The 23,717-nt window shown below is 35.1% G+C and overlaps 1 protein-coding gene across 1 annotated transcript in view; it reads left to right on the top strand.

Annotated features, from left to right (window-relative positions):
* The first annotated feature begins 12,220 nt into the window (after positions 1 to 12,220).
* CFHR5 (complement factor H related 5) overlaps positions 12,221 to 23,717 on the top strand; it is a 30,762-nt gene continuing 19,265 nt past the window's right edge. The window contains exons 1-3 of the mRNA XM_004028089.5: positions 12,221 to 12,387; positions 17,540 to 17,734; positions 18,620 to 18,796. Coding sequence (XP_004028138.4) covers positions 12,330 to 12,387; positions 17,540 to 17,734; positions 18,620 to 18,796 — 430 coding nt within the window. The 5' untranslated portion in view covers positions 12,221 to 12,329. The remainder of the gene's footprint in view (positions 12,388 to 17,539; positions 17,735 to 18,619; positions 18,797 to 23,717) is intronic.

The raw sequence follows: 23,717 nt of genomic DNA, 5'->3' as shown, positions 1-23,717 counted from the left end.
GGGAGGGTGAAGACAGAAAAACCATCTTTCAGGTGCTATGCTTATTACCTGGGTGACAAAATAATTTGTACATCAAACCCCCCCATGACATGCAATTTACCTACGTAGCAAACCCGCACATATACTTCTGAATCTAAAACAAAAGTAAAACATAAAAATAAAATTAAAAAGGTAAACATGAGATAAATCAAAGATGGCTTACTATTAGATAAATTTCCTAGATACAGAGGTAGAGGAAACAACGATTTGGGGATGAAACCAGCACTTATCTACAAGTCTTTCCAAACACATCACAATTTTCTTCTTCTCTGCCTTACGCTATAATTTCTGAGTCCAGTTTAAAATGAACAGATCTTGAAGCATCACTCATATTTAAACAGGAGTTACTGTCTATAGTTTTTAATTTAACTGAATTCAGAAGGGGTTGCTGGACCAGATGGAGGACTGGCAAATGACAGTCATGGGGAACTGTGGCCTGCTGCCTATTTTTGTAGGGCTCTGACTACAATGGTTTTTATATTTTGACATCTTTTTAAATTTAAAATAAGAATAACATTTTTATAATTAAAATTATATTCATAAAATTTATATGAAATTCACATTTGTGTCCATAAAGTTTTATTGGAACACAACCATGTTCACTAGTTTACATATTCCCCATGGCTGTTTTCACACTATCAGGGCACAACAGAGTAGTTGCAACAGAAACCACAGAAGCTAGAATGTCCCGTCCTCTCACCTGGCCTAACTGGGCCTTCAGGGACAAATGCTTTGTTACCAAGTAGAAGTAGCAGGCCAGTAAGTGCGTACATTTCTAATCCTACCCCATATGAATGAAAATAAATCATGAGAGAGGCACTGGCACAATTCTTATTTCCAGTGAATGGATTAGCTCAATGGTCAAGCCTGATGTTTCTTTTTGGAGAGGAAAGTTTGGGTTAAAATAAGTGACAGATAAAAAGAAAGTGGCATAATTACCTAAATAAGATATCTCACAAATATACTATTAAAAGGGAATAGTTATTAAAAGGGAATAGTTACGTATTAACTATTAAAAGGGAATAGTTAAGTAACTATTTAAAGGGAACAGTTATGTAACTATTAAAAGGGAAAATCAAACATAGCTTTGTTTACGACAGCCTTAGAGCAAGAAAATAATTTTCTCTCTTACCTTTTATTCAGACACCTGTAAGAGTGAAATAAATTGTCTCTCTAAGACCCTACCATTTCTAGAGCACAATGCCACGGATCTGGGAGGCAGCAGGCTTGAGCAACATCGTTACTGGAGTGGTGTACAGCATATGCTTCAGTGAAACAAAGGAAATTCAGGTTTCACACACACACATGCTGATGTGGTTTGTATCTGGAGATAAAATGCATCCTGTATGACCCAGTGGTGGTAGGACAAAGAAGTCTGTGTGTGAGTTCCACGGATGGATCTCTCAACAAACAACCTTCTCCTACTGTTGCTGTGCCCTTTGCCTGTGATACAGCCCTTTTTTGAGTATAAGCTGCTTGAGTCCTGTGAATTTCTTCGGCAATCCAACACCTACATTCTTACCACCTGGTAAGACTAAACAACTTAATATATATAAAAGCAAATAAAATACTTCTACATGAAAACTATCTCAATAAATGTCTATGTCTTTCATTAAATACTGCTTCACTGATTAAATAATGTATAGGTATAGGAAGCATGTCCCTATCTCTGAGTTTCATCTGCAAAATGGAGATAACATCTTTGAAATCAGGTTTTAATTCATAAATGTATGTAAATAGTTTTCAGTGTAGTGGGTATTCAACAATATCTATAACCATATAGTAAGTATGCAATAAATCAATGAAGCTGTTATTATCATTAATATTACTCAAAGGAAAAATAAAGCATGATTTGTAGAAACCTGCTTCTTCATTTTGTATCAGTCTGTGTAACAAAAATCTTTTCTCCAGCACATTGATCACACAGGTAAGCAGCAGTGAGATGAAGGAGCTTATAGATACAGCAGATACAAAACCCCACAGGGTAGACATATAAAAATTATAGCAATATAATAAGCACATTAATAGTAAAGGATGGAAGACACTATACTAATGTAGAGAAGAAATAAACACTTTCTTGGAGGCCAGGAAATAGATCTGAAAGGAAATGACATTTCATGTGAGATTCAAACTTGAATATAACTTTGGTAGGTAGACATGGACAAAATCAACACTTAGGAGAAACAGAATGTGAAAGACCAACAAGAAAAAGAAAAAGCATAACTGCGAAGCTTCAAAAAATCAGCATGACTAGAACTCAGAAAATTCATTGTGATGGGTGATGTGAGGTAGGGAGGAATCAGAAAAGATTTTATAGACCTGACAAGGGGACTGAACTTTACTCAGAGAGTGATCAGCGAGCCACTGATGGATTTTAAGCAAGTGAGATGCATAGACAGACGGACCACGGTTTCATGAGTGTGGATCCTGGATTACAGTCGGGAGTTAACAATATATAATGTTCAGGTAGAAGAGCTATTTCAGACATCAGTTTCTACTGTGTTTAATTTTTGTAATATCTAGTACAATAGCCATATGAAATGAATTTCACATTTATCAACACATAAGAAATACTTAAAGTATCAGGTTTGTTACTTCACAAAGGTGAAATACTAAAATATTTGAGAATACAAAAATGGGCTTTGTAGCCCAAATAAACATCAAATTCAAGAAAAAATTATCTGAAAATTTCATGCAAATCGTGTACAATAGAAAAATTATAACATTAAAAACTGATTCAATTATTGAGAAAAGCAATGATGTTCCAGTAGAAAAGTACAAGCATAAATAATTCACACAGTTAAAGCACAATAGTCAACAAGTAAATGGAAAGTGTTCAAATTAATTTAAGTAATTTTGAAAAGAACAGTAGAATGTTTAATTATAAAATTAGTAAGATTAAATATTTAAGCCTATACAGTTATGGTAAAATCAGTTTACATATACATAGTTTGAGTCAGCATAAACAGATACGTATGGATTTATAAACAAAATGCTGAGGTTTAGCCAGAACCCTAAAAAATGCACTAATATTTTGTCATTTCCTTTTTACTACTTAAAATTTATGTAATAAGTTTTTAAAATATCATGTACAATTAATTTTCCTGCAACTCCATTACAACAAGAAAAACTGAGAGAAGTTTCACTATCCAAAAAGATAATAAATTATATTATAGAAGTTATAAGTAAGCATACATTAAAATAATCAAAATAATATTAATGATTTCAAATATAATATGAAATGTAAAATCTTCTATACAGTTCTTAAATGATTTTTAAAACTATCCACAAATATTCAAGAAAATAGAAAACTATTGAAAGTGATTGAGAGACAAAGAAAGGAGAAAGTGTAAAGCTGGACTGTTTTGGAAACAAAAAGTTATCCTGATTGAGTTGAAAAAAGGCTGAAGAAGGTAATGAAGGTGTTTTCCATCAGCAACAATTTGTAAATTAGTTTCAGGGCACAAAACGTGATATAAAACATCTGAGAGCATTTTTAGTTAATTTGCACAGTTCTGCTATAAGACATATTTCTAAAATGGTTTGGTCCTGAGCATCGGTAGGAAGAATATGTTCTGTAAGTAAAGATGGGATGTATGGCAGGGACTTTATGGAGTACAGCTGGAGAACCCTGGAGCTCTCAGCAAGGGAGAAGGCTATGTATTAAGTAAACTCTTGCATGATCGTCTTACGTGATCCCTGGAGGAAAATAGTGTGAGTAGGACATCACAACATGTTCTCATTTCTTTGCTCAGTTAGGAGATTAAAAGTCAAGTAATTATCCATTAAAACTTATCACCTGCGGTGGCTCAAGTCTGTACTTGAGGTGGCTCAAGTACAAGTCTGTACTGCGGTGGCTCAAGTCAAACCCAGCACTTGGGGAGGCTGAGGCAGGCAGATCATGAGGTCAGGAGATCAAGACCATCCTGGCCAACATGGTGAAGCCGTGTCTCCACTAAAAATACAAAAATTAGCTGGGCATGGTGGTGCGTGCCTGTAGTCCCAGCTACTCAGGAGGCTGAGGCAGGAGAATCACTTGAACCTTGGAGGCAGAGGCTGCAGTGAGCCAAAATCACACCACTACTGCACTTCAGCTTGGGCAACAGAACAAGACTCTGCCTCAAAAAAAACAAAAAACAAAAAACAAAAAACAAAACAAAAAAAAAACCTTATTAACTGATGAAACACAATGGGCACCAAAAACAGAGAACACAAAACAAACAAAAAAGACGAAAATAAAATGTGTTGTAGTTAGTAACATTATATAGAATTTTAGAAATAATTTAATGTTTGTACTTAATATGTGCATAAATTAATTAATTAAAAGATTCTGAAGGTTTTTTTTTTTAGACAGGGCCTCATTCTGTTGCCCAGGCTGGAGTGCAGCGGCACGGTCTTGGTTCACTGCAGCCTCCACCTCCTGGGTCCAAGAGATTCTCGTGCCTCAGCATCCTAAGTAGATGGGATTACAGGAGTGCGCTACCAGTCCCGGCTAATTTTTTTATATTTTTAGTAGAGACAGGGACTCGCCATATTAACCAAGCTGGTCTCAGACTCCTGGCCTCAAGTATTCTGCCCACTTCGGCCTCCCAAAGTATTGAGATTACAGGTGTGAGCCACTGCAACTGGCCTAATTAAAAGTTTAATAGGATTTAGCTTCAGGTCTTTGAAGATTGTTTTTTCTCTTTACTTAAGTAAATATTTCAGATTTGGTCTTTTTATTAGAAAACTTGTTGAAAAAAATTTTCATCCTATCAAATGATATCTTAAAACTGTGATAAACAGTAATTGCGGAGTAATGTACATAAACTATGTGTTGACATACAAATTATTTATAGTTCTTTACCATATATTACATTTTTATTTGTATATTAATATTTATTTATATGTTGCTTATATGATGTGCTATATCCACACAGATCTATTTTTCTAGAGACAATGCCAATTCTAAATTATTTTCATATTTTGTCATCACAATTTATACAAATGTATACACATGTACATACCTATTTTCTATTCATCATAATCCAGTTGTAATTATATCTCGGATTTTTTATTTGGGGTGAGCTTTTGCTTCCTTGTTTTATGATTCTTTGTTCATTCTAAATTTTCTTCACTGAAAGTACATTATGTTTACAGTCAGAAAAATGATAGTATAAAAAACTTACCCAGGCAGTATCTTAGCTGAACTAGCAGGGGCAGACACGGCTCAGCTTTCTGCTAAAAGATTTTATGACAGGCAAAGAAAAGAAAGGAGAATGGAATTGAATAGAGATTTAAAATCTGTACTCTTATCCCAACCTACGTAAATCTTAGGCATGAGAGGACTGCAGTATAAAGCTACTCAGATCCTCTACCTTGAGTTTTGTGTTGTTCTGTATTGTTATCTTCTTGGAGACACTTCAAAAGAGTTTACACTTGATTTGACTCCAAAAATGTTATAGTGTCTTCTTTAACAATGATGTTATTAAATACTTTTGCATTCTGGGTTACATATAGTTCTCTGTTTCTTAATCACTAATGACAAGTGGTAATGAGTTAAATGAATAAAATGCATCAATGACATCATTGAAATATAAGCTGCATATTCTTTAATTCAGGATATTTATTTGTTTTTTTCTCCCAAGAGAAATTTGTAGATATGCAGAAATAAAACAAGGACAATTATATGACCAAGATAAATATAAACCAACTTTACCAGTTCACAAGAAAAAAAAACTGTTCTATTACTCCTGTGAATATAGCTTTGTATCTCCTTCAAATCCCCTATAGACTCACGTAACATGCACAGAGAAAGAATGGGTATCAACAGTGAAGTGTCTTAGTAAGTAAATGCCCTGATCATTATCTGCATAAATCATTCGGTGAGTAGAGAGGGATGCCTCAAAAGGGATCTGTGTCTTGACAGGGGCAAGGTCTAAAAGAGCCTGAAGAGATGACAGATGTAGCCCTTATATTATTTGGGAGCATTTTATGAAAATCAAGTGAGAAGGAAAGACGTAAAGCTTTGGGGACTATCTATTCCCCAAATATAATATTTCTATTCATAGAAATATTTGAATTATTTCTAAAATGGACAAAAGCCTTGATAGTTGATACCTATTTTCTAATATGTATTTTTGTCAATATGAAAAGAAGTATTCCCTAGGAAAATCAAGGAAGAATTAAATAGAGAGCAATACCATGTTCTTGGGCTAGAATACTCAACAGGATAAATAAATAAATTTTTCTCAAATTGTACTATAGGCTTAACATAATTACTTATTAAAATTTCAACAGAATTCTTTGTAAATATAGATCATTCCATACTAAATTTATATTAAAATGCACAGGAGTTAGAATGGCTGAAACATTTTTTTCAAATAATAAAGTTGAAAGGATCACACAAATCAAATTTGAGGCCTCAAAATATAGCTACCATATTATAAACAGTTATGTAGTATTGATGGAGGGATAGACATAAATCAATAGAACAGATACAGAATCCAGAAATAGACCCACACAAATATGCTCAAGTAACTTTTAACAAAGATGCACAAATAATTCAATACAGAAAAGATCCTTTTTTTTTTTTAGTTCAGGGCTACCTGTGCAGGTTTGTTACATAGGTAAACTTGTTTCATGGGAGTTAGTTTTACAGAGTATACCTGTAAAACAGGTATTCAGCCTGGTAGCCATTAGTTATTTTTCCTATTCCTTTCCCTCTTCCCACCCTTCACCCTCCATTAGGCCCCAGTATGTGTTGTTCCCCTCTATGTGTTCATGTTTTCTCATGATTGAGCTCACACTTAGAAGTGAGAATGTGTGGCATGTGGTTGAGAAAAGTTTCTTTTCAACAAATTGTGTTGGGCACTAGCACTTTCTTAGCCAAAAAATTAATTTTGATTTAATCTCACATATTTAACAAAACCTAACTCCAAATGGTTCCTATATCCAAATGTATAATGTAAAACAATCAAACTTGTAGAGGAAGAGAAAATCTTTGTGACCTGGGGTTTGATGGAATTGTTCTTAAACAGGACACCTAAAGGATGACCCATAAAAGAGTGAAATAATAATAATACTTTATCTACATTAAACACCTTTTCTCCGTGAAAGACATTCTATGAGAGTGAAAAGATAAGCTACTTATTAGGAAAAAATATTTGCAAATAACATATCTGACAGAGAACTTATACACGGAATATATAAAGAATGCTCTAAACACAGGTAAAACAATCCAATCAATAAAGGTGCCAAAGACTTGAACAGATCTAACAAAAAAGATATTCAGATGGAAAATAAACATGTGAAAAGTTATTCAATGTCATTAACCATTAGGGAATACACATTAAAACCACAATGAGATTTACTATGTATCTAATAAAATGCTTTAAAAAAATTAAATGAAACACATTGGTAATAGTAAGTGCAAGTGAAAATGCAATACAATGGATCTCTCATACATTGCTTGTGGAAATGTAAAATGTCATAGCCACTATGGAAAACAGACAATTTCTTATAGAGTTCAACAGCACTTTTCATAAAACCCAGTAATCTCACCCCTGACTGTTTACCATAGGGCAGGAGATGGCAAACTATATCTTAGGAACTAGCTATCTATTTTCTTAATAAAGATTTATTGGATGTGAGCCACACCTTTTTATTTATGTATTGTCTATCATTATTTTGGCTCTATAACTACAAAGTTAGGTAGTTGTGGCAGAGGCCATATGGTTCACAACCTTAAAATACTAAACATACGACCCTTCGAGAACAAGTTTGCTGTTCAAGTAAAACATTGCACAAAATTGTCCATCATAGCTTTATGTGTAATAGCCAAAAAGTAGAAGCAACTCAAATGTCCTCAGATGAGCGAAAGAATAAACAAACATGTTACATCCATACAATGGAGTACTTCACAGCAATTAAAAGAAATGAATTACTTATAATGCAACAGCTTGGCTACATTTCAAGGATATTACCCTGTGTGAAAAATATCCAAATCAAAAAGTTGACTTACTGTATAATCCAATTTATATAACACTCAAAATGACTAAATTACAGTTATGTAGAACATACTAGTGATGACTAGCAATGAGGGGTGGGGGAATGTGGGGACCATAAAAGGACAGCATACGGGAGTTTTCTGGAGGTGATAGAATAGTTCTGTATACGACTGAGTAGTTCTACATATGACTGATTGTGGTGATGGTTACATGAGTGCATACATGTTGCAAAATTAATATACCACACAAACACAAAGGCAAGTTCATGGGAGAGACCATGAAATTCAGTAAGGTTGGTAGTTGAGTTAGTAGTAGAGCACTAATGTCAATTTCCTGGTCTCAATTATTGTACTATAGATATAAGAGATGCAGGAAGTTATAGTTATTGGAGGAAGCTGGGTAAGGGTACATGGGCATTCTCCGTACTATTTTTGTAACTTATTATATGAATCTAAGATTATTTCAAAACAAAAATTATTTGGATTATATAGGTTGGGATGTTTTACTTTTATAGCACTTTTGGGGATGAGAATTTTCAATATTCAAGAGTTATAACCAATTTCAGCAATTTTTCTTTGAGATACTTAAATCTATCTCAAATTTTATCAGTAATAACTTCTACAAGCCAGTTTCATATGTATTTGAATGCTATAATTTGCCTTTTAACCCTTTCATATTTTTTGCAACAACAAACACTTTGAGACTTAATTTACTTTCCCTGCACTAAACCTGGAATCCACAAAAAAAAAGAGGTCCCAGTTTCCTAGATTTATAATGCTGTGTAAGAAACTTATTGGCATAAAACAGAAATCATTTTATTATACTTAAGGATACTGTTAGGAATTGACGCAGGGCATTGAGGTGATGACTTATAACTGTTCCACAATATTTGAGCCTCAGGTGAAAAGATTTAAATGGGTTAGGACTCAAATAACTGAGATTTGGAATCTAGAAATGTCACTCACATGTATGACACCTGGGCTATTGCCTGGGCCAACTGGGGCTATCAACCAGAAGATCTACATACGGCTTCTGCATACAGATTGAACTTCTTGCCGAATGGCAAAAGACTTCCAAGATAGTGTCAGAGAGATAGTCTTCCAAAATATAAACCCATAACTCTCTAATATCTAGCAGAGTCACTACCGCTGTATTGTATCAACAAAAGCACGCCACTAAAAAGTACAGATTTTCAAAATGACGGAAATGTGATTCTAAATCTTGATAGGATCATGGCAAAATCACATGGCAGAAGAACAAGTGAGATGAGACACAGTGGAGTGAGCATCTTTCAAAATAAAATTGGCCACAAAATTGAAGACAAAGTTATTTTCTAACCTGCCCTTTTATTTCTTATCAAGTATAGTTTCCTTCTCCTTTTATTTGTTGCTAATGTTTCCAGGAGGGCATAATCTCCTGAAATTACTCAGAACAAGAAACAAACAAAAAAGGGCAATCTAAGTTTCTAAATTAGAAGAAATATTCAGCAAATAAAAAGGAGAATAATGGTTGAGTACTGGGCTTCAAAAAAAAGTAGACAAGAGAAAATAGTGTTAATTCAACTAAAAATCGGCACTAGCTCTGTGAAAATTAACTCTGTGCTTACAAATAAATAACATCCCCTGGATTCAGACAAACCGATGTTTAAAGGTCAGAGAGATTAGAAGAAGCCAACAAAAGACTGAGATGGTGAAGCCTTTGAGACAGAAGAGAAACCAGGAGAATGTGGTGTTCCATAGACCATGTGAAGCAGGTATTTCCAAATGGAAGGGGAAAGTCATGAAATTTTTCTGAGTATTCAGTTTTGACCAATGGATTTGATTAGATTGAAGAAGACATTGGTGACTGTTACAAGAGGGGTTTAAGCGTAGTGTTGGGAATGAAAAAATGAATTAAAGTAGAGATTGTAGATAACATATTGGAGTCATCGTATTATAAAATGAGAAGTGAATTAGATTACTAGAAAGAGATTTGGGTTCTATGAACAATTTTTTGAGCTTTTGTTGTTGCTCTTCATGATGAAAGATGTTTGGTATGTTTGCATATTGGTGGAAATAATTTGGAAAATGGAGAAATTAATGATACAGGTGAGAAGGAATAATTGAAAGAGCAAAATCCTTGCATAGAAAAGATGGGACCAAATCTGGTAGAGAGACCATAACAAGATAGGAGTAAAGATCAACATTCAGTGAAGCAGGAGACAATGCAGAAAAGGATGCGTGTGAACAGCAGGTAGTTTTCTTCTGATTGATTCTATATCTAGATGAAAAAATAAATGAAGTCATTAGCAAAGCACAAGGTGAGGATTGGTGGTTAAGGAGGGAGATAATGAAAATAGGGGAGAGGAAAAGCAGTGTCGAAATTATTTAGGACCGTGATCATTAATTTAAAGCAAGGCAAGTCAGCACAGTTGCCTTTGTTTTTCTTGTAGACACACTCTGCTGCTTCAATTCAGGCACAGGGCAGGTAGAGAATTTATTTGCAAAGGATTGAGGTTTTCTAAGACTTGCATTACAGATAGAAAGGAACGAATGGGCAGGAGAGTGTGTGCAAGGGACTGACTTACAGTGACGAGCCATGGAATCTAATTTAGATGTGGTGGGAAGAGAGAAAATGAAGGGAAGAGAATAGTGAAAAAGTGTCAGGGTCATTGAATGTTTGGAACAAATTTAGTAGAGTAAGTGAGCTAAAAAGATTGTTCAAATGGTCTAGAGTGTGATGCTTAATATTTGGATACTTTAGGTAGTGTAGTAATTGGAAATGACAAGGTTTAGATAGACTAGAATCAATAGTAGAGACTACTAATAGCTCACAGGGACTTCTCTGGTTTCTTGATTGGACATAGCTATGTGCATTCCCATTGACTTCTGAACCACCATAAGTAAGTTTCCTCTTAGTGAGATCATTAGGCTATTTCTCTAAATTTCCCCCATTAAATGTTAAATTTCTCGCAGGCTGGGCACTTTGTTGCTTGCTTCAGCTAGTATCCTCTAGTCTTCTCTGATTGTTTCCCACTGTAATCTCTTTGTATTCAATAGGATCCTCGGGCATGGACCTTTCCAAGCTATAAAGTCACTCTTCTCCAGCAGGGGAGCAGAGCTTTCAGTCCACATAGCCTGCCTGCCCATCCAGGGTTCAACTTCTGACCACGGAATTGGGCTGCGAGACAGAGGTGGATGAAAGCATCCGCTCTCTTTTACTGAATTTTATGGAGACTTTCTGGAATAAATATTTCCCAACATTATGCTGTTTGGCCAATTTCCAGAGACAACCAATGGTTACTTTTAAATTTTTATCCAGTTTTATTGCTGCCTTTTGGTGGGGAGTGAATATACCAAGACCCTCACATAGCCATTCTCGAAGTCCCACCTGAACAAAATGATTTTGAATTATAATTTTGTTCTTCAAACATTTCAGGAAACGTTACTTGGCAAAAATTATTCTTTTTTTTTTTTTTTGAGACGGAGTCTCGCTCTGTCGCCCAGGCTGGAGTGCAGTGGCGCGATCTTCACTCACTGCAAGCTCCGCCTCCCGGTTTTACGCCATTCTCCTGCCTCAGCCTCCCGAGTAGCTGGGACTACAGGCGCCCGCCACCACGCCTGGCTAAATTTTTTTTGTATTTTTCAGTAGAGACGGGTTTCACCATGTTAGCCAGGATGGTCTCGATCTCCTGACCTTGTGATCCACCCGCCTCGGCCTCCCAAAGTGCTGGGATTACAGAAGTGAGCCATTGCGCCCAGCCGGCAAAAATAATTCTTGATTAGACCTTTTATAGTTTATGAAATATTAAAACTGTTAAGAAGGTACCTAATTCTTAGTGCCAGTTTTAAAAGGGAATTTACAACTACAAAAGTGATATTGTTGTATTAAGATGAGGACTGATGACTTGCACTTGCTTGCCTTTTGAAACAGCTGAACCCTTGGCTAGAAAAAAAAAAAAAAAAACCCAGGGGGCCGGAGGTGGGGAGCTTCCTCTCTCCCTAAACAGTCCATTTCTGATTATTCCAAACTCAGAGACTCGGTGACTACAACAAGGAAATTGAACAACAGTTATTTTGCTCAAATAAATATTACATAACGAGCTGAGAATATTATTGTGAAGACACTGATTAGACACTATTTGCTTATTTCACACAACCCTCCATGAACTTTGATGTTTTCCACAAAGGGCTTTACTAAACTAGCTTCCCCTTAGTACACTGAAATTCAAAGTCATGCTTGTAACTGTTAATGAAAGCAGATTTAAAGCAACACCACCATCACTGGAGTATTTTTAGTTATATATGATTGAGACTACCAAGCATGTTGCTCTTATTCAGTGTAATCCTAATCTCATGGGTATCCACTGTTGGGGGAGAAGGTAAGTTGAAAACAGATCTGAATATTTTAGTTCCTTTTCAAATGTATTTATTGATTGTGTGTGTGTATGCATAAGAATATTTTTAAATGAATAAATAGCTGAGGATAATTTGAAGGGGTATCACAATATTCATCTATTTTCTGGAAATATTTTCCAACATGCAATTAGCAGGAAAATCGAATGAAATTAATTCTCTCCGTTCTCTAGTTTGCTAAGGGTAAATGGTCACCAAATAGATAAATGTAAAGAGAAATCAAAGGAGAGAAAATCTGCTATAATAAAGATGACAAGGTGAAATATTAATGTAATTCTGCATAAACTCTGCAATGCCACTGACTAGAAAAATCCACCCCAAAAAGATTTGGCCACCTTCATTATGTTTTGAGAATTTTATTTTCATAGATTTGATCATTTAAATTTTAAATGTTATTAAAATGAAGGAATCTCATTTCAGCCTAATTATCATTCAACAGGGAAATATATTTTAATGAAACAATAGAAAATATTATTTTTATATATAAACCAGTGAACTGCCAAAAAATTGTTTCTTCTGAGCTCTTCCACAAATTTCAAAAGTGAAATAATATATCACTTCTTTATTAATACTATAAACTGATTCTTATAACATTATAAACTATCCCATTTTATTTCATGTGGAAATTAAAGCCACTATATCAAAAGAATTTCAAACAAAATCTCTAACAAGGTCTAGGATACTGATTAAACTATGTGTGTACGTGAAGTTTCAATCATTGTGCTATATACTCTTTGATTTCCAGAAAGTTTTTATTTTACTGCTTTACTGCTTTCTAATGTTTACAGATCTTTAAATTTTTTGAACACTTTCTTCTCAGTCCTGACATAAGAGAAAAATATGAACCATAAAATGCTTTCTTTTTAAGATATGCCCTTACAAATGTTGCAAAACATTATTTCTATGGGCCTAAAATTCATTTTATTTTGTTTTCACTTTTAGCACTGAGCTGTAATCACAAGAGTGCGATTGCATGAGTGTATTTGATTTTTCTTAAGTCTGTGTTTATGATATTTATTAAGTGGCTTAAACATCTGTTACAAATGGCATTACACAAGGATTTCTAAAGGGGGGTGCAAGCAGAGGAAGATAAGTGAAAATTATGAGAATAATATGTAGAATTTTGACAATTCCTAACCCCACAAAACTTTCAAGCTTCAGTCCAGTCCCAGGATAAACTTTAGTGAAATTCTATCTAAAAGTTGTCTAGGTGTTAAATGACCTGTAAGTGTGCGTTACATTTTTGTTTTGGTGTCTATTTAGAAACTGGCCAAACAGCAGAAATAACAGACGAAAGCAACACTTTTGTACAAATAGAAAACTGCATGCTTCCAGTAGCAAAACATTAATCAAGCAATATATTGTGCTTCATGCTGTAGCAAAGAAGCTGGAAAGAATATGACAATGCCACCCACCCCTCACTACTACTTAGAGTGTCCTAAAAGAAAAGCAAAATGTAAATAGGCAAATAAATTGCAAGGTTTTATATATAGGTAATTGTCTCTGTGTGGGTGTGTGTGTGTGTGTGTGTGTTTGTGTACACTCATACATCACTTAATGATAGGAAAACGTTCTGCAAAGTGTGTCTTTAGGCAATTTCGTCCTCCTGCAAACATCATAGAGTGTACTTACACAAACCTAGACTGTATAGCCTACTACCTAACTAAGCTATATGGCCTGTCACTCCTAGACTGCAAACCTGTACAGCATGTTACTGTACTGAATACTGTGGGCAACTGTAGCACAAATGTAAGAATGTGTTTACCTAAACATAGAAAAGGTACAATAAAAATACAATATAAAATATTAAGAATGGTAGACTTGTATAGGGCTCTTACCATCAATAGGGTTTGCAGGACTGAAAGTTGTTCTGGGTAAGTCACTGAGTGAGTGGTGTGCAAATATGAAGGTTTAGCACATTACCATACACTACTGTAAACTTCATGAACACTGAATACTTGAGCTAGGTAAATTTATTTTATTTATATATTTATTTCAATATTTTGGGGGGAGCAGGTGGTTTTTGGTTACATGGATAAGTTCTTTAGTGCTAATTACTGAGCTTCTGGTGCACCCAGGATAGACTAAATTTATTTTTAAAACTTTTCTTCAATAATAAATTAATTTATGATAAGCTTTCTACTTTATCAACTGAAAATCTTTTAACTTGTAACTCTTTTGTTTTAGCTTAAAACACACCTTGTATAGATGTACAAAATATTTTTTCTTTCTATCCATATTCTGTAAGATTTTTATCTTTTAAATATTTTATTGATTTATTTACCTTCTACACCTTTTTGTTAAAAGCAGACACAAACACACACCTTAACCTCGGCCTACGGAGGGTCAGGATCATCAGTATCACTGTCTTCCTCCTCCGCTCTTGTTCCACTAGAAGGTCTTCAGGGCAGTAACATGCATGGAGCTGTCCTCTCCTATGATAACAAAGGCTTCTTCTGGAATAGTTCCTGAAGGACCCGCCTGAGGATGTTTTACAGTTATTTTTTTTAATAAGTAGAAGAAGCGAACTATAAAATAATGATAACAACTATAGTACATTAAATACATTAACCAGTACCATGGTCATTTATTATCATTATCAAGTATTGTGTACTATACATAATTGTGTGTGCTATTGTTTATATGACTGGCAATGCTGTAAGTTTGTTTATACCAGCATTGCCACAAACATGTGAGTAATACATTGGATTATGATGTTGTGGTGGTCATCAGTTGATAGGAATTTTTCAGCTACATTATAATCTTATGGGACCACTGTGATATAAGTGATCAGTCATTGACCAAAACGTCATTATGTGGTAAATGACTGTATGTCTGTATATATACGTGTGTGTGTGTGTGTGTATCCCAGAAGAAATATATTCACAGTATTCTATCAGAATGTCGAGACAAGGAAAATTATTTTCTGCTTTTGGAGTGGGTGGTTGTGTAACGGCAGGCTTGCAAAAGGACGATAACACTCCTAGCACCATTGCGGATGTGCACAATGGTTATACGATGAATGTTGTAGAGCAAGTTCTGAAGGATAGGTAGAATACAACTGGATGGTGAGAACTAAGTTATTCTGGATAGCGAAGAATATGTAAGTACATATGCATGACAATCAAGTACTATAATTTTGCAATTTTCAAAAAGCAAAAGATTTTAAAAGGAGTTATGATAGGTTAATACTATCAAGACACGAGGGAGTCTTTCCCTCAGTATCTTCTCCAAAACTATCTAATGTCAATTTTTAAACAGTTAGGTAATAAATTTAAGGTTTCACAAGGTTAAATACCACAAGAATTATTTCAAATATTGTGCAACATTAAATATTACTTCTAGGTAGTTAAAAAAGAGAAATTTCCCTTGATTTGTCAGCTGAATTTCTGCATGCTTTTTCTAAATAAGGTGAAAAACAAAACAATTTCTTATGCAGCAATGCTATATTCAGAAAATACCTTGAGCTAAAAAATGAGCACACTATATTGAGGAAATATCTCGAGCTAAAAAAGCATTCAAAGGTAAAGTACATCAAATCCATAGAATGTACAATATCAAGAGTAAACCCTAATGTAAACTATGGACTTTAATGACAATAATACTGATAGTGAAGGGGGCTATTCATGTGGCAGGGAAGAGGAAGTGGTATATAGGAAATCTCTGTACCTTCCACTCAATTTTACAGTAAAAAAACTGTAAATAAAAAATTAAGTCTAATAAAAATATGCATATATATATAAATATATATATACACAAGAAAAAATAGAGTCAAAACATGAATATTTCACCCATTTTCTACATTGTTTTACCATATCTTGCACCATAGTGCATATGGATGTATGTGTGAGTGTCTATATAAATATATCCAGTAGTATCCTCAGTATCATTAGTGTCCTTAAGGAATTGTTCCAGGACTCTTTTCACCCCCAGCAGATACCAAAATCCACAGATGCTCAAGTCTCTAAGAGAGAATGGCGTAGTATTTGCATATAACATATGCACATCCTCTCATATAATTTAAATCATCTCTAGATTATTTATAATATCTAACATAATGTAAATACTATATAAATAATTGTTATATTGTATTTTTAATTGCATTGTTTTATTGTTTTATTATCTTTTTATTGTTTTTTCTTTTTCAGATATTTTGGACTTGCAGTATAATAAACATTTATATATACAGCATTTACCAGAATTTAGCTCTAATTTTATCTCGGTTGAGTTGTTCTTAGTGATTTTCTTATACTCTTTAAATTATTTCCACTGAAACCATATAAACTTTGTAACCAGAAAGTAATCAGAATATTAATAAACAAAAAATCAAATTACCTACCCAACATTTTTACTGCACCAGAAAAAAAAATAGGACAGATTTCTCTGGTGGAAATACCTATGACAGTTGATGAGAATAGAAAAAGAAATAAATCTGAGAGCTGAGAACAATCCTATCACTCCTCTACTGTACACTACATAGACCAGGGAGATTTGCCACTCTTACAGTCTGCCTTCATTCTTAAATTGTTGTGTGAGGATATTGTTCTTGAAGACATTGCAGAAGAGTTCATATTTCATATCATTCCAAAATATAAATTTTATATTCATTAACAATGACCTCGTTGGTCCGGCGTTGTGGTTCATGCCTGTAATCCCGGCAGTTTGGGAGGCCGAGGCGCATGGATCACCTGAGGTCAGGAGTTTGACACCAGCCTGGCCAATATGGTGAAACCTTGTCTCTACCAAAAATACAAAAAATTAGTCAGGTGTGGTGGCAGGCACCTGTAATCTCAGGTACTCAGGAGGCTGAGGCAGGAGAATCACTTGAACCCAGTGGAGGCTACAGTGAGCCAAGATTTGCGTGATTGTACTTCAGCCTGGGCAACAAGAGTAAAACCTGAAACTCCCTCTCAAAAAAAAAAGACCTCCTCAAATACTCTTCTATTCTTATTTAGGGATCTTTCTTCATTCCAAATTAGTACACTGGAAAGCATTTAAGCTAAAGGCATTTAAGCTGAATGAAAAACAAAACTATAAATGAGATGACTAAAATATAATCTAGTGATTCATCGATGTGGCTCTTTATTTAGTTCTTCAGTTTTGTGTTATTTTTCCCAGGAACACTTTGTGATTTTCCAAAAATACACCATGGATTTCTGTATGATGAAGAAGATTATAACCCTTTTTCCCAAGTTCCTACAGGGGAAGTTTTCTATTACTCCTGTGAATATAATTTTGTGTCTCCTTCAAAATCCTTTTGGACTCGCATAACATGCACAGAAGAAGGATGGTCACCAACACCAAAGTGTCTCAGTGAGTAAATGCCCTGTTCATTAAATGGATGTCATTCAGTGAATAGAGAAGGATGTGCCGGACAAGATCATAAGGTCTTGATAATCACAAGGGCAATGACCAGAGGAGCTGGAAAAATGGGAGATGTAGTCCTCCTATTTTGAGACGCCTCCTATGAGAATCAATGAAGAATAAATATATCAACTGTCTTGCATTACCTGGAAATGCCCTACATGTTGAAATACATTAATTTTTTTAAACTGATGATTAATATATTTGACTGCTAATGTTTCTTTACTAATATTCACTTGGTAGCAGCCTGATCATAGTTTTCCTTTAAAATAAGTCATTTTGTATAGATATTCTGTTTTGAATTTACCATTCTCTTGCATATTGCGAGGTAAGGTTTGGTATTTTAACTTTTATATTTTCAATAAATCATTTATTTGGTTCTTCAAAGTGTAGCTATATTAATCCTCCAATAAATGTAGAGACCAGACTCCAATGATAACAGGTGCATTAAAAAAGAAAAACAATGGGAGAGAGAATAGATGAGGCAACAAAGGAGATAGTAATGGTCTTTCTCCTTTTGTAAGAAACATTTATGAGAATTGCAAGAAATATTTATATGAAGATATTGCTTTGGTGCTAGAAGAGTTTATAAACACAAGATTTTTATTATAAAAACCATACAGCAACAACATGAAATATTAACTTTCGTATATATATATATATATAGGAACAAAAAATATATTTCATCATTTATATGGTAGCATGACCCAAATTCTTTTGAAAATATTTACACATGATGTCAGTTTTCAAAGTTTTCCTTTCTTAATGAAATATTTTAAAATGCACTTTTTTTGCTACTTCCATCTTGTACATTAATCAATTTTTGGTCCTTAGGAATGTGTTCCTTTCCTTTTGTGAAAAATGGTCATTCTGAATCTTCAGGACTAATACATCTGGAAGGTGATACTGTACAAATTATTTGCAACACAGGATACAGCCTTCAAAACAATGAGAAAAACATTTCGTGTGTAGAACGGGGCTGGTCCACTCCTCCCATATGCAGCTTCACTAGTAAGCAAAATACCACTCTCTCAGTTTTGCTAATTATTTAAAGAAATAAATCTATAGTTTATAGATTAAATATAGGTTAAATATAGGTTTCACCACTACTTCTATCATTATTTATTTGATTTTCGGTTCCAATTGTGTCTAAGTAGATGTGCAATAACATAGTTTGCCTACCTATATAAATCAAATGTACGTAATAAGAAGAAATATTAGAGAAGAATACACTTTGAAGATAATCCATTAATGTAACAACTGTTTGTTGTTTATATTGTCAGGTTAGTTGACAGTAAATGGTTACAAAACTGAGGTATTAAAGTGCAAATTAGTCCAATTACAGTTAAAATGTCTTATAAGGAAGTTTTTAATATTTATCTTTATTTAAATTAATATGCTTGAGTCAATAAATCATTTTCTAAGTTGTAAAAAGTCCATACTTCTGAGAGGTATGTGTATTTGTGAGTGGCTTAGAATTTGGAAAACGATTCTTTCGGAAGCCTGTGGTATAAATGATGGCACCTCACAGTCCTGTGTGAACTCTTGTAATTCTTCATCTTTATAGCTCTTCAGTAATTGTTCTTTGCCCAGCCCAATGCGATTCCATCCTATGCTTACACAGCTCAGTATTCAACCAAACACTCAAGGAAACTTCCATAGTCTTTCTCTTCATACCACTTTCTCTCTGCTACTATGTCCAGTAACTTCTGGCCACCATAGTCACCAAGACTGACCTTACTAGTCTCAACTAAAGAAGACCACTGAGTTCTTCCTGGGTTCTCCCTCCTTGCACAGTCTAGAAAAGGCTTCCCAATAAACAGCTGGGCTGTCATTGACTTTGCTTTATTATTTTGAAGTATTGAGGGTTTTTTCCTTTTTTCAGTCATCACAGTTCTGTACTGGGTGATTTCCAGCATTCTGAAAATAAATTTTGTAAAATTTTCTAAATTTTTTTTCAGTGGGATGATATGTTGATAGCAGCTACTCCATCCTATCAAGAAATAGAATCTGTGGTAGGTTTTTCAAAAGATGTTATGTTATCAAATATTATTCCACATCTTCAACTCTTAAATTTAAACCTCTAGAGCCAGGCACAGTGATGTGCACCTGTAGTCCCCGCCACTGGCAAGGCTGAAACAGGAGTTCAACGCTGCAGTGAGTTATGACTGCACCAGTGCACTCCAACCCAGGCAACAAAGTGAGACCCTTCCCCACTAGAAAAACAAAACAAAGTAAAGTAAAATGAAATTTAAACCTCTAGAAATGGAGTCTTTTTAAAACAGCTGGAACTGCGATAGTTTTTCAGTAAACAGTTACGTCATGGTCTCTTTCAATTACAAGGAGTTAAACATTATTAACATTTGCAAAAAAAAAATAACAAATGTTACTAACACTAGAAAATTCCAGTGATTGAAAAGGGTTCAAAATGTATAGGCTTCAGTTATGGTATAAATATTTCCATGCTTTCTCTTATCCATACCTGTTCATGTCATGAACAAGCTCTCTTCATTTTGAGAGATGATGGCTATTGTCAGACTAACAATTATATTTTAGAAGCTTGACAAATTAAGTTTGGCCAGCTGTAACCCATACAAGCTGGCTCTGTGTACAGTCTGTAAGATTTTGTTAGTCTTTGAACAATTCGGTTGCTTTGTGACACAAAAAATATCCCAGACTTAACTCATGTTTCCACTGCCCCAGAACTAGAATCAGCCATACCTCCAATAAGTCCTGGTTCCATTTAGTGGGCAATGACATTTAGAAACTAAGTTGTCAAAATAAACTTGTTTCAAAATTTAGCACATTTTATTTAATCAGAAAAAGCACATATCTTATTGTTCAAGTTCTCAGAATATTGCTGCCTTTCCCTTTCTGCCCGTTGCTTATTCCAAAAGCACAAGACAACATATTGAGGTTATCAGAGTAGATGGACAGATGGACGAAGTCAGAGTCTCCAAAGTGGAAGAATTCAGCAGAACACTCTGTGTCTAAGGTTGAATGGTAGCTCACGAACACTGTGGAAAGTTAATAAAGTTTCAGGGCAACTAGACTCCTAATGATAGCGGCACAGTCTGTTTATTCACGTAAGGTAACATCTTGCAAGTTATGGTAATCCATGTTGCAGGGATTAGTATGGCGTCATCTCTGGGGGCCGTTTTTCCATTTACAACACCATGCAATAACCATATATGAATAAAGCAGCTGGAAAACCCTACATTGGCCAAGATCGATTATTGTCTTTTTATATATATATATATACTTTAAGTTCTAGGGTACATGCGCACAACGTGCAGGTTTGTTGCATAGGTATACATGTGCCATATTGGTTTGCTGCACCCATTAACTCGTGATTTACATTATGTATTTTGCCTAATGCTACCCCTCCCCTACCTCCCACCCTACAACAGGCCCCAGTGTGTGATGTTCCCCACCCTGTGTCCAAGTGTTCCCATTGTTCAATTCCCACCTGTGAGTGAGAACATGCAGTGTTTGGTTTTCTGTCCTTGTGATAGTTTTCTCAGAATGATGGTTTCCAGGTTCATCCATGACCCTGCAAAGGACAAGAACTCATCCTTTTTTATGGCTGCATAGTATTCCATGGTGTACGTGTGCCGCATTTTCTTAATCCAGTCTATCACTTACGGACATTTGGGCTAGTTCCAGGTCTTTGCTATTGTGAATACTGCCACAATAAACCTATGTGTGCATGTATCTTTATAGCAGCATGATTTATAATCTTATGGGTATATACCCAGTAATGAGATCACTGGGTCAAATGGTATTTCTAGTTCTAGATCCTTGAGGAATTGCCACACTGTCTACCACAATGGTTGAACTAGTTTACACTCCCAACAACAGTGTAAAAGCGTTCCTATTTCTCCACATCCTCTCTAGAATCTGTTGTTCCCTGACTTTTTAATGATCGCCATTCTAACTGGTGTAAGATGGTATCTCATTGTGGTTTTGATTTGCATTTCTCTGATGACCAGTGATGATCAGCATTTTTTCATGTGTCTGTTGGCTGAATAAATGTCTTCTTTTAAGAAGTGTCTGTTCATATCCTTTGCCCACTTTTTGATGGGGTTGTTTTTTTCTTGTAGATTTGTTTAAGTTCTTTGTAGATTCTGGCTATCAGCCCTTTATCAGATGGGTAGATTGCAAAGATTTTCTCCCATTCTGTAGGTTGCCTGTTCACTCTGGTGGTAGTTTCTTTTGCTGTGCAGAAGCTCTTTAGTTTAATTAGATTCCATTTGTCTATTTTGGCTTTTGTTGCCATTGCTTTTGGTGTTTTAGTCATGAAGTACTTGCCCATGCCTTTGTGCTGAATGCTAAGGCCTAGGTTTTCTTCTAGGGTTTTTATGGTTTTTAGGTCTAACATTTAAGTCTTTAATCCATCTTGAATTAATTTTTGTATAAGGTGTAAGTAAGGGATCCAGTTTCAGCTTTCTACATATGGCCAGCCAGTTTTCCCAGCACCATTTATTAAATAGGGAATCCTTTCCCCATTTCTTGTTTTTCTCAGGTTTGTCAAAGATCAGATGGTTGTAGATGTGAGGTGTTATTTCTAAGGCCTCTGTTCTGTTCCATTGGTCTATATCTCTGTTTTGGTACCAGTACCATGCTGTTTTGGTTACTTGTAGTATAGCCTTGTAGTATAGTTTGAAGTTAGGTAGCCTGATGCCTCCAGCTTTGTTCTTTTTGCTTAGGATTGTCTTGGCAATGCAGCCCCTTTTTTGATTCCATGTGAACTTTAAAGTAGTTTTGTCCTATTCTGTGAAGAAAGTTAGTGGTAACTTGATGCGGATGGCATTGACTCTATAAATTACCTTGGGCAGTATGGCCATTTTCACGATATTGATTCTTCCTCTCCATGAGCATGGAATGTTCTTCCATTTCTTTGTGTCCTCTTTTATTTCGCTGAGCAGTGGTTTGTAGTTCTCCTTGAAGAGATTCTTCACATCCCTTGTAAATAGGATTCCTAGGTATTTTATTCTCTTTGAAGTAATTGAGAAGGGGAGTTCACTCATGATCTGGCTCTCTGTCTGTCTGTTATTGGTGTATAGGAATGCTTGTGATTTTTGCACATTGATTTTGTATCCTGAGACTTTGCTGAAGTTGCTTATCAGCTTAAGGAGATTTTGGGCTGAGATGATGGGGTTTTCTAAATATACAATCATGTCATCTGCAAACAGCAACAATTTGACTTCCTCTTTTCCTAATTGCATACCCTTGATTTCTTTCCCCTGCCTGATTGCCCTGGCCAGAACTTCCAACACTATGTTGAATAGGAGTGGTAAGAGAGGGCATCCCTGTCTTGTGCTGATTTTCAAAGGGAATGCTTCCAGTTTTTGCCCATTCAGTATGATATTGGCTGTGGGTTTGTCATGAGTAGCTCTTATTATTTTGCCATATGTTCCATCAATACCTAGTTTACTGAGAGTTTTTAGCATGAAGCGCTGTTGAATTTTGTCAAAGGCCTTTTCTACATCTATTGAGATAATCATGTGTTTTTGTCATTGGTTCTGTTTATGTGATGGATTACATTTATTAGTTTGTATATGTTGAACCAGCCTTGCATCCCAAGGATGAAGCCAACTTGATTGTGGTGGATAAGCTTTTTGATGTGCTGCTGGATTTGGTTTGCCAGTATTTTAGTGAGGATTTTCACATCGATGTTCATCAGGGATATGGGTCTAAAATTCTCTTTTTTTGTTGTGTCTCTGCCAGTCTTTGGTACCAGGATGATGCTGGCCTCATAAAATGAGTTAGGGAGTATTCACTCTTTTTCTATTGATTGGAATAGTTTCAGAAGGAATGTGACCAGCTCCTCTTTGAACCTCTGGTAGAATTCTGCTGTGAATCTGTCTGGTCCTGAACTTTTTTTGGGTGGTAGGCAATTAATTATTGCCTCAATTTCAGAGCCTGTTAT

This window comes from Gorilla gorilla, chromosome 1 (genome assembly GCF_029281585.2).
Source record: "Gorilla gorilla gorilla isolate KB3781 chromosome 1, NHGRI_mGorGor1-v2.1_pri, whole genome shotgun sequence".
Lineage (NCBI taxonomy): Eukaryota > Metazoa > Chordata > Mammalia > Primates > Hominidae > Gorilla > Gorilla gorilla.
This window is presented reverse-complemented; position numbering and strand designations above follow the sequence as displayed.